Source organism: Gasterosteus aculeatus, chromosome 16, assembly GCF_964276395.1.
Source record: "Gasterosteus aculeatus chromosome 16, fGasAcu3.hap1.1, whole genome shotgun sequence".
NCBI lineage: Eukaryota > Metazoa > Chordata > Actinopteri > Perciformes > Gasterosteidae > Gasterosteus > Gasterosteus aculeatus.
This window is the reverse complement of record NC_135704.1, coordinates 12,284,668-12,296,211: the sequence shown is the minus strand read 5'-3', so window position 1 is coordinate 12,296,211 and position 11,544 is coordinate 12,284,668. Positions and strand designations below refer to the sequence as shown.

The following is an 11,544-nucleotide window of genomic DNA, read 5'->3' as shown; positions in this document are numbered from 1 at the left end:
GGAGAACACAAGCTGCAAAAACCTGTTACTGAGAAACATTTCTATTACTGATCTTACTGATCTTTTTTTTCACAAGAGGGACACAGAATGTGATTCATCTTTTCAATTAGTTCCCTGCTGGCAAAAGTCTAGTTCTCCTAATAAGATCATTTATTTAGCAGTGGCTGGTTGTTGGCTGGTTGTCGACTCACTCCAAGAATGTTGTGGGTGGGAATTTCCTCCGTACTTCCTGTTTGGAGAGTCATCCTCTTGTGTCTATGCAGATGCCCTGCATGGGGCTCTACATCACTTATGTCTTTTCTGTGACAACTAACCCACAAGATTCTGCCTCAGGCTTCAGTCGTTCTGGACTCTGAACAGGTAAACGTCTGTGTAGGAAAAAGGATGGATTCAAATGATAAATAACCTAACCTCAACTCTTAAGACTGCCTGTCTTACATTTCTCCCAACATTACCACTGATCCTAGCCTCTATATAACAACTATCACTCCATCAAACCTCAATGACGACTATATGTAAGATGTAAGCCTCAAAGGGAGAAGAGGTAGCAGAGAGTGAATGACCGTCTGATAACACATTGTGTATATATATATATATATATATATATATATATATATATATATATATATATATATATATATATATATATATGTCTGCAAATAGCACATTAGCTGTATTCAATTTGCCCAGTTTCAAAGGTTCAATACTGTGTATAGTCTGCAAAAATGATTTTAGGGTCAATTTTCTGCAGATGAAAGCGGTGCTTATAAAATGTTTTTTATTATACACAGGAATTCTTTGTATGAGTTTCACTCAGGCTTTGCAAATGGCCTCAATTACTTGCCTCAGCAGAGATGTTAGGAATATTAAAAGCTTTAACATTTGATAGAAATCTGATTGATGAGTTTTATGAATGACTTTTTCCCATGTTTGATTAAAACAAAATATACATAACTGTACAAACGAAAAAGGAAATTCTGCTTGGTTTAAATTTAGTCTCATTTTGTGTTTAAGTAATATTTTGGATTGGAGAATAGTATGGAAATTATTAATGGAAATTAATTGCACACGGGCAGAATTGTTTAGTGAATGTGTCCCTTAAAAATAAATTGCCTTAAAACAAAACAAAAAAGATGAGTTACAATTATGTCTTCATACTCTGCTACTGTGTTTCTAAAGTCTAAATCAAGTGAAATTGAGCGCAGTAAAATATAAAAACTGGATGTACTCCATAAAAATTCTGATAAAAAATATATATATTCTTATGCATTTGGTTGTTTATTTGAGTTTCAACAAAGCTATATGTGTGAGCGTGTGCGTTCAAAGAGACAAGGTGTGAAGAGAACTGAGGCAAGCAGAATCACAATGAACTCTCTGCAACCTCCCAGTTCTTTGCAAGCTGAATCTATCCAGCAGCCTCCCACCCATTGATATCAGCACTTCATGGCTTAAATAATTCAACAGAAAAATCATGGCGCTCTACCTGACTCTCTGTAGATACTCTACTCCTGGCATTTGATTATAATGAGAAACAGCAGCTGCAAAATCACGGATCCACCAGGTAACATGCAGATTAATAAGGACGATCAATAATGCAGGTTATGCATTTCATGATCATTCTTTGTTTTCCCATCAACAGGTTGATGAAATTCTCTGCTAAACAAGTAAATATGTTTAAATTGATACGGCAAAGTCACTGTGTACTGTTGCTTTGCAAAGAAACCTACAGGAATACAAATCAGTTCCATGACATAAAAGCTTCTCATTGATGTTTTTGTAGGCTGACATTTGTTTCTGTGTCATAAACAATGGAAAAAAGTGTGTCTGAGGCAGAACTCCTAAAAAACATTTTCCCACTGTGACCATCTTTGTTTTTGTTTTTTTGTAATGTATCTTGCTAGCGTCTGAATGAGACTCGTCTCTGCACAGCATCACACTCTCAGCCTGTTGAAGTTGTGCGAAAAAAAACAGGTCTATTGGTGGTCAACATGGACTGGAATATTATTATTATCAATAGTTTCTTCTTCGCCATGTACATCAGTATTAGGAGTATAACACCCTGCACCCTGACTGACTTGCAACTGTTGCACTTATTAAACAAGGAATCAACGTGTTGTTGATTGTATCCCACAAATGCCACTGATTAACTTTGCATTAGTTCGGAACGTTTGAAGGATTTCTACTGTAAAAATACATTTAAAGACAAAGACAATTGGACATCAATACATATTTTAGCAAATATTATTTACCCCAAATATTTAAAAAAATACATTTCCAACCAATTGTGCAAATCAAACCACTTTTATTCAATGCACATAAGGACATCAGAGATGCTTTTTGAAACAAAGAAGAACAGTTGAGATACGTATTTTTTTCCCCCCTAGTTCATGACTGGTTCACCTCCATAAGGCCTCTAACGGACTCCTCAGACCGTAGTGACTCTCATGACCAGCTCGCGTGTGCCGTTGCTTGGTTGTCCGCGGACCTCTGGCTGCCTGAGGTGACTGAGCAGGTGGAGGATGCTGTAGGGACAGTGCTGGTCCGGCACCGCGCTGCCGCCGTCGGGGTCCACGTTTGTTCCCACTCCCTCGGCGGGCGCCACCACGGCCGTAGTGGTGGAGCCGTCGGCCGCGGAGGCCACCGCCATCAGCGAGGAGGTGGAGGTGGACACTCCCACGCCGGTCGGATAACCCGGGCTGGGCTGAGACAGAGTCCTGTCCACGGGGGATTTCTTCAGGTCTTCACTGTCCATCGACTTGCAATAGTTCAGGACCTTCCACTGCTGGTTGACGGCCTGCCAGCGGTGGAATATCCGAAACACCGACGGCCCCTCGTGGACAATCAGTGCTGTGAAGATCAGAACATCAGTTAGACGGTGCTACTGCCTGGCAGCAGCGTCTTTGACTCCACAAAGTGAAATATATCTCTGCGGCGGTAGATTCACTTCAAATTAGCAGTACAAAATCTTTAAAGTACTGCACCATAACCTGAGATATGATTTGTTTGAGAGACTGTAGATAGGGCACAAGTTATGACACAGCAATCCTCACCACTTTGGGATTTATGTTAGGAGAAATGATGCATCTGCTCTCCGGGGTTGTTCAATACAATCTTATCGCAGTTTAAAATTGCTTATTGATTTATGTTCATTGCACTCAGTATGTGGGAAATTGAAATCCCTGTGCAACAAGAGCTACTTGGACCCATTGTACTGCTTTTATTCCACTATAAAGTCTGTGGAGGGAAATACTGTACAAACGGGATGTTTTTCCTGCTTAAGCTGAGCTGATTATCGTCGGTACAATCATGTCCACTTAAGCCTGAATACAGTATGACTATACTGCTAAACAATTGTAACGTCTTTTATTATAGTCATGGTAGAATATTGTCCTCTGATGTAAGACGTCACATACCGTTCTATGCCGTAGCAGTCTGCTAAAAATGAACAATTAATCATTTCTAACCATTTTTTGTATCGAATTCCTGTCTCTCCTCTTCAGCTCCGTTTCTCTCCCCCTCCAACTTGGTGGCTAAGTGAAAGTCAGGTGTTTGTGTCTGCTCGGTGACAAGTTAATCTCTTTAAAGTGCAGAGTTAATGAATCCACAGTCAATCTTTGCCACCAAACCGGAGACGATCGATCTCCTCTTCCTCCCATCCTGCTGTCCACTGCAGCAGTAAAGAGTGTTCTTTTAGACGCAAAGTGTGGCGTTTCATTCAATGGCCAAAACAGGGGGAGATAATCAAGAGGAAGACAGGAGGCTGAAGGAGGTCGCGACTAGTTTGAATCTGGACACAAATCCGAAAGTGTTAGAGTTAAAAATGTGTTAATGAAATACACTATGCCATAAAAAACACAGCAGTTGTTGAATGTAGAACATTTTAATTTATGTTTAATTAATTACATTTTCACTGAGCCTTTTCCTCGCGTTTCATTTTCTTCCTGGAAATATATTAAATATATTGAGCTAAATAAATAAAAGTGGCAAAAGACCATGTGTGTAATTCAAATACAAGCCCTTGAGAAGACTCGTATGTAGTAGTACAGGATGCAGATCGATTATCACAACGTAAACCTTGCATGCCGATGCAGGCGGGAGTAAATGTTGACCACCGACATTATGTCTGCTTTGGCTGTTGAATATAATAACATGCTCATTCTTAAAAAATGCACAACACGAAATGCGCCAAACAAGCGGTAAACCAATGTGAAAATCTAGCACCTCACCGATGCAGACGATGTCCATGAAGCCGTACATGCCGTAGCAGATCTGGAACAGCAGATCTTGCCTCTGCCAGCGGGCTGACGGGCTGAAGGACGACCACACCAGCCAGGAGATACTGGCCATGAGGAACAGGGAGCCCAGGATGGCTGCTGCTATCTGCACTTTCTCTATCACGGTCAAGGAGATGGCTTGCCACTGCGGGAAGACAAAGACCACGGTCAATTCGTCTTTTAACTCCACCCAATGCTTGGGAAGCTTGGGAAACAAGAGAAGGATACGGACAATGGGTACTGATTGATAATATTCAGAAAATTAGTCCTCTGAGCGGAAATAGTGCCATGCACTGTTACTGCAGACAGTGGGACATGTATTTAAAACATATGAATTATTGAGATTTGAGGTTTGTTTAGCAAATGTCCTTTCATAGAAGTGAGAAACTGCTTCTGCTCATATTTCTGTGTTCTGTGTCAAAAGGAAACCAAACCTTGTTTAATGAAAAACTTTTGTTGAATTCCGTGGTGTATGATGAGAAAAAGAGTAATTCCCGGGAATGTTGCATCGTCCCAAATAAATGTTGATATTAAATTTGAAAGGGATTTTGCATGAGTCCCAGTAGAGAGGGGTCAGGGGCTACCCCACGCTCACAAACCCCAAGAGTCGGTTCTCTGTATTTTGCGATTTCTTTTGGACTGTTATGTTGCCTCGACCTTCCATTCTTCGACATTTCTAAGGACAGCGATAAAACCTTGACTCTGGATCCAGCTGTTTTCCCTTCAAATGCCTGCAGTGCCGCCCTTCACGCCTACAGCTCACCTGAAGCGGGTTCTTGGTGCTGATGGCGATGACCTGGTATTTGTAGTAGCAGAGCTCACACGCCCAGGAGCCTCTCTCGCTGATCCATTTGATGAGGCAGGGATGGTGGGTGCAGCGTACCGATCCGTTGCACCGACATGGGCTCAGGAGCTCCCCCTGCAGGAGAGAGCTAATCAACACCAGCACCCCATGACAAGACTTGGCTCACTTAAATGCATGCATATTACTTGTTTAGGTCATCTGTGCTGCTGTTGGCTCAACATGAACCTACCTGTGCAACACCGTGATGTAAATTAAGAAAAGGTCGAGTCCTCATTCTGTTGAACTCGACCCTTGAGAGCGGCCCAAGCAGTGCTTTGTGATTCGGGGTAAATATCTCCCTGAAGCATTCATTGACCGCCTGATAATCCTTTGTTTTCTCCCTGTATTTACTGTGTGCAGGTAACCTTTTAATATGCAGTACACTGCAGGTTGAACTGCACAGATACATTGTTTTTGAAGTTCTTTGTGCTAGCGTATTGATTTTGTGAGAGCGTGGCATGCTCAATCAGGCCCGCATGCGTGCATACACACACGCACGCACTCAGCCACATTATGGCAGAACGGGTGTGAAATGAAAGCTTTGCCCCACGGCCACATCGAGTAGACAGGCAAAATACTTGAATACTTGGAAAAGTGGAGAATTAGTCACAGAAGATTTGATCAATGAGAAAAACCCAACAAAGCTATAAAAATACTGCCGTGAACATACACTGCTCTTAGATTAAACGTTGCTGCCACACATACATAAATATTCTTTTGAAGTTCTAAATAGTAGAACAAAAGAATGAATAACAAAGAAAATGATTTTCACCTTTACTCTTCCTTTCTGCTTTCAGTGCGTCCTCCTCATACTGCACGCGAGCTTTCTCAGCTTTCTCAAGTCTTGTGTCTGGCTGTCCTTTATTTTTTTATATTTAAGTGTTCATAAGAGTGTCTTTACCTGTTATTGTAAAAATAAATGTGGTTACTTGTCACCTCGAAATCAGTCAGTCAGGGTGTTGTTATAATTGAGGGCCAACATATGACTGATCACTGCGGGGCGGATTAACTGTTATGATAAAGTGTGGTTAAGCTCGAGGCTGCAGTAGCTTAGATCTCAAAGAGAAAACCAGACGCACCCCAGAAGAGTAAAGACCTGCTTTTGAGAAGCATTTTGATCCGGACAATATCATCAATTCACCCCTGAATCCCCCTGGTCAGGCTCGAGAACTCCAAACCCATCAGCGAAGATAATACGAAAGCACTTAATTTGCAATCACTAGGTTTCCACTTAACAGCAATATGTGCTTAGCCAAACGAGTCATTACTCTTAAGTCGCATCCAGCCTGAGGATGTGAGATTTATAATCTTTAACCGTGGGCCACAAGCTGATACAAATATATTTCTAGGCTTGTCATATTGGATTTAGCTGACGACCGAAATGATGTCGGCCCGCCAGCCTTTTTTAGGTCCTGACCCATAAAGCACTTTGGATCCACTAACGTATAAACAGGACCTTCTTGTGTAGACGTGTGATTCTTAGTTGAACTGAACATAAAACCCGTAGTAAATGTAAAAATAATAAATTAGCCAACCATTTTGCTGTAAGAGAGCTCCCCATTCAATATGAAGCCACAGAATTGTTGATTCAATATGAAATACCGCCCGGTCCCTGTCTACCATCAATATGGCACAGAGATTGAAGGAAGAAAAGCAAAAGAAAAGTTTCCAAATGACCTCTCCGAGGCATTAACGGGCCGACGTGTCTGACAGACGGAGCGGCACCCTGGTCGAGGAGAAGGGAGGGAAAATTAGGGAGCTAGAGGAGAAAACGGCCCATCTACAGATGGCCAGGGTGGGAGTGTGTTGGCAGGAGCCCGAGAACACTTCTGCCGTGTCCAGTGGGACGCAGACCGCTCACTGTGACTGCCCCGCTTTGCAGCCAAGAGCTGAAACCTACACCACTCCATTACAACTGAGGCTGGAGGGAGCACGAGAGACAGATAACAAATGCGACATTACAGCCCCCACACACAGGACGGGATAACCGAACGTTTTGTTGATCAATCGGCGATGGGCATTCAGAATAGTAACAATAGAATAACTGATTCACTCCCAAAATAGGGACATGAAATTAAACTGGAGATCGCTATTAATGTTTCTTTAGGGTCCGGAATCAAGGAGAGTGGACTCTATTAACTCTACAGCAGGTCGAGGGAAATTGTTGTGTAAAACTGGCTTCACATTCACAGCTCCTTTCAATAAACCGCAGTGAGGCCAAAATGTGTCATATTGCCTGCTGGCTTGTTTTTACCCCATTTTCAACAACTGGAAGAGGAGTTTTCCCATGTTCATGTGATGGAGTACAGATGCATTACGCCTCTGTACTGTGGGGCCATTAAGAAAGAATTATGCTAAAAATTACCCCTCAAGGCTTCGTATTGTGTCTCAGACAAGCACGCTGTGCAAGTGTATTATCTTTGATACGATACAGGAGGGAAAGCCACATTTTTTTCAAAGCACTCACATATTTTTAACATGCAGCTCAAGTAAGGAGAACACATTAGAAGCATTGGACCCAAAGGGCACTTCAATGCAATAACGCATGACAATTTCAGTTTATTCTCCACACTGATATATTTCAACACTTTTCCTTGTAAATCCCCTTTGAAATGGTAAGTTTGTGCGCAACACGACTCTTACTTCGACATCGCTATGATCTGAAAATATAGCTGAGAAAATGCTTATTCCCTGAGAGAGACGAGGTCGGGATCAAGTCTGAAAAACACAGGCTTGAATAAAGCACGCAGGCCAGCCGGTGCCCGTACAGCTTATTGCTGACCTTTCGCTAAACACATTCAATAGATGTAGATATGTCTCAATGTATTATAAAATAAATTATAATACATGAAAAACCTCAGAGTTTATGATAAAAGACGCATGCCTTTGTGGCACAGGCTCAGCTGTTTATTGCATTGTGTGTGATTAACTCCATCAGAAGCAGTCTGGCTTAAATGATCGCTGAGAGAGTTACTGGTCTTTGTAATCATTCCTCCATCCTGAAGATGTCGTGTAAATGTACTAGAGGTGATGCCTTTGCCATTAACTGGATATGATCCAAAGTATTGACAGTATTGTGCGTGTTAAGTTTTGTATTCATTAAAATGTAGTAATTAACACTTAACAGTTTTATCATGTAGCACTTTGGGATTTTCTTAAATATAAAGTGCATTACAAATTCAATGTATTATTATTATTATTATTAATAAAACGTTCCTATTTTTTAAAAAGCAGAGGGACTTTTATTGTGAATCACAAAGGGCACCTTAGAGAAAATGGCACCAAAAAAACAGACGAGTTTGATTAGATAGACTTATTTGATGGTTTCACGTCATATTAAATCAGTGTACAATCATTTTTCAATAGTTGCCTCGGTCAGACACTCAAGGCCCTTTCTAGCGCGGCGCTTGAGGAAAGCAATGTCTCTCGCTCCCTTCTTTACTCTGTCTTGAGTATCTAAGCCTTGGGGATGGAAATGTTTTCGAGGTGGATTGTCAGATCGGATACTGGCTGCCTCTGTCCGTGTGACAACCTGGAGGCTACGGGAGAGCCGAGGATAACTAATGTGTCCACTGCCTGCATCACACAGTGACCCGTACAGACAGCCAACTCATCTCTCTTTCCGAAAAGGAGAGTCGTGCTCTTTGTTCCCATTTACACCTCAGCAGATCCATATCTGGATTTCACCCAAACCAACGGCGGAGATAGGCAAGACAGTGAAGGCCGGCGATGGATGAGAACTTGCATAATGAAAAGATGGCATGGAATCAAGTGCTATTGACTGGCTGCAATGTCTCAAGGGATAATCAAGGAGATGAGTTGGAGGAGGCCATGGGAAACACTGCAAATTGGGAAAGCGGTTATCTGCATGCGCTGCAGTGTGCAAAGGATGAGGCCTTGTCTCTCAATCTCACAAGTAGACCCCATGTCAATGATAATTAACACGCCTGTGCTCAGGCGTTCAGTAATGAAACATTGACATTTTATATTGGCCATTCACAGCGCGATGGCCATTGAAATGATACAGTTCAACCTGACGCTTGAGTAAAGGAAAACCACTAGCACGGACTGACGGATAACAAGTCATGTTCTGCGCCTCAGTTTTCATGCGTTACGCTTTTTTGCAACGTTCCGACCTCCGTTACCAATTGGTGAGGTGTGACATATTTGTAGAGGCGGCTTCAAAGCCTCTGTCAAACACTGTAACTAATGTGTCAGCAAATTGCTGAGAGCGCCCTTGTCTGGTCTAGTTTGATAATATTTATTGTAGCACACCTTTGCCATCTTCTTTCAAATGTTTCTTCTCCTGATTGATGGAGTGTGACGTTATCATCTATATGGCCCCAAAGGTGGAGGCACGCGGTGTGAAGGCTCTTGCCATCGGTTCTGTGCCCATTCTTCTTCTTCCTTTCTTTTTTTCTTTTGCTGTTTCCAGTGTGTGTGTGCGTGTGAACAGCAGAGTGAGGGGTATTATTTGATTTTTTTTTTAATGAATGAAACGGGTCGATGTGATTTCACTGTTGTTACCGAATCTCTGTGTATTGTCCTCACTTGTCGACCACGGGTGCCAAGGTCTAACTACCCTTCCACTGCCACACAAAAGGACGAGTGCAGGATGCAGTGAGATCCCAGGCCAGAGGGTTCCCTATTAAGACATATAGGGAGTAGGTTTTGACACTTGAAAGAAATGTTGGATCAGTGAATCCGTCGAGACTGACAGGTAGGGAGGATTTTTGGATTTAAATGGTGGACAACACCACCACCTGATCTGTTCTTCTGTTATCATACCCCTTGGAGAGCAAGTTGAGCCAACAGATTTCCGACAGAAGTTGTGCAAAATAATTTCATGCAGATGCACATACATGATACAAACAACAACCTTTTCTCACCACTGAACACATGCGGGTACAATTGACTTACGTATTCGGGTCCCTGGAAGCAGATCCTGCACAAGGGAGTCCTGAAACCACTTTCCGTGTAGCTGGTGAGGGAGAACCTCTCCTCCAGTTTGCCCTTCGAGCAGTCGTCGGAGGAGCTGCTGCAGCCGCGTAGGGCCGCCGACAGCTCGGCGGCGTCAACCCAGCACGGCCGCTCTCCGGACGACGCGCCCGTGGCCCCCGCCGCAGGGGGGGCAACCCGGTCCCCCGCGCGCTGATGGCTCCGCGTCAACGTGTTGTTGTTGTCGGGGACGACGACGACGCACGTTTCGCGAGTGTCCGTGCCTTGGACGCTCATGGGGGTCAGCGGGGGCAGCGGTGTCGGTGGCCCGAGAAGGAGCAGCCTCAGGTCCCCGAGCAGGACGCAGCAGCGGCTCTTCAGCATGCCCGGGCTGCGCAGCATCGGGCTGTGTCCGGCCACCAACTCACGGCACCATGCGGAGGTCAACACTTGCTCATATGGCGTTGAATGCGCGGTGCGGGGTTGCGGGTTTGCAAGGAGCCCTTTTAGTTTTCCGGGTTGATATTGGTGTATTCTAATTGAAAGTCGCTTATCGTCTTGATGCGGTGACAGAAATCCAAAAGGCAAATAAATCCCATCGATGCAAACAAGTGTCTGAAGCCATTAAGTTAAAAAAAAAATGAAACCGCTAAAAATAAAATATAGAAAAAAGGAAAGCCACACGTTAGATTGAGAGGCATATGCATTCACGTAATAACGCTGTGGCTCGTTCACAGTAAATTGTCAACCTGCTGTGTTCAACGTAAACTATCTAGACAGGCTTCACCCTCCAGATTCACAAAGCAACAATCAAATCTGCCTCTGATACAACGGACTGATGGAGACTAACAACACGTCAGCGCTCATTCTTTACAATTCAAACAGGCTCTCACAACAACATCGAGACACTCTTTGAAAAAAACATCAGAGCTCAGATTACTGTCGATGTATTTCGGCTTTCAAAGCAAATCAAGTCAATCGACGGCGTGCCACGAAGCAAAATCGGTCTTACCTGGCGAGACACCCAAAATTGCCATACGACTCACAGTTTCAGGATTCTTCTTCTTCTTCTCGTTAAATCTCCTGCCAGACTGCAGGTGGCTGACAAGTCCGCGTGAAGCTTACATCCCAAATGACCGGATCCCCACGTTCCACGCGTAGAAATCCCTCCCGTTAAAATCCAACACGATGGTCGGACTGTCCTGTTGTGGGTGAAAGCATCCGTAGCCCCGGATCCTCCCGTGATCATTGGCTGCTGAATCGCTGCTGCAGCTGCAGCAGCAGCAGCTTCAGCACCATGATTCCTGGGACAGCTCCCAGACGCCACACGTCACCACCGCGCAGTGATGCAAGCAGACCAGTTCACACTCAACCGAGACGAATGTACAAGGAAATGGTCAAATTAGGCCGAGACGCACATCGTCGCAGAGTGAGGCATTTAGTAGAAGGTATGGAATATATATATATATATATATATATATATATATA

General features: G+C 43.5%; 1 protein-coding gene across 1 annotated transcript; it reads right to left on the bottom strand.

Moving 5' to 3' along the window:
• Positions 1 to 2,285: 2,285 nt before the first annotated feature.
• On the bottom strand, positions 2,286 to 11,416 carry marchf4b (membrane associated ring-CH-type finger 4b). The gene is made up of 5 exons (XM_040202222.2): positions 11,069 to 11,416; positions 10,039 to 10,705; positions 5,038 to 5,193; positions 4,227 to 4,419; positions 2,286 to 2,847 (listed from the first exon to the last, which is right to left on the bottom strand). Exons 2-5 carry the CDS (start codon positions 10,456 to 10,458, stop codon positions 2,426 to 2,428), a joined length of 1,191 nt encoding a protein of 396 aa, XP_040058156.2. The 5' UTR covers positions 10,459 to 10,705; positions 11,069 to 11,416; the 3' UTR covers positions 2,286 to 2,425.
• Between the last annotated feature and the right edge of the window lie 128 nt (positions 11,417 to 11,544).

Bases quoted from the DNA above. Each gene is read 5' to 3' on its own strand.
- marchf4b (XM_040202222.2), bottom strand. From the start codon at position 10,458: ATGCTGCGCAGCCCGGGCATGCTGAAGAGCCGCTGCTGCGTCCTGCTC. The intron at 5,194-10,038 runs GTAAGTCAATTG...TCTCTCCTGCAG, and splicing joins GCTTCCAGGGACCCGAATAC to GGGGAGCTCCTGAGCCCATG. The intron at 4,420-5,037 runs GTGAGCTGTAGG...GTCTTCCCGCAG, and splicing joins GCACCAAGAACCCGCTTCAG to TGGCAAGCCATCTCCTTGAC.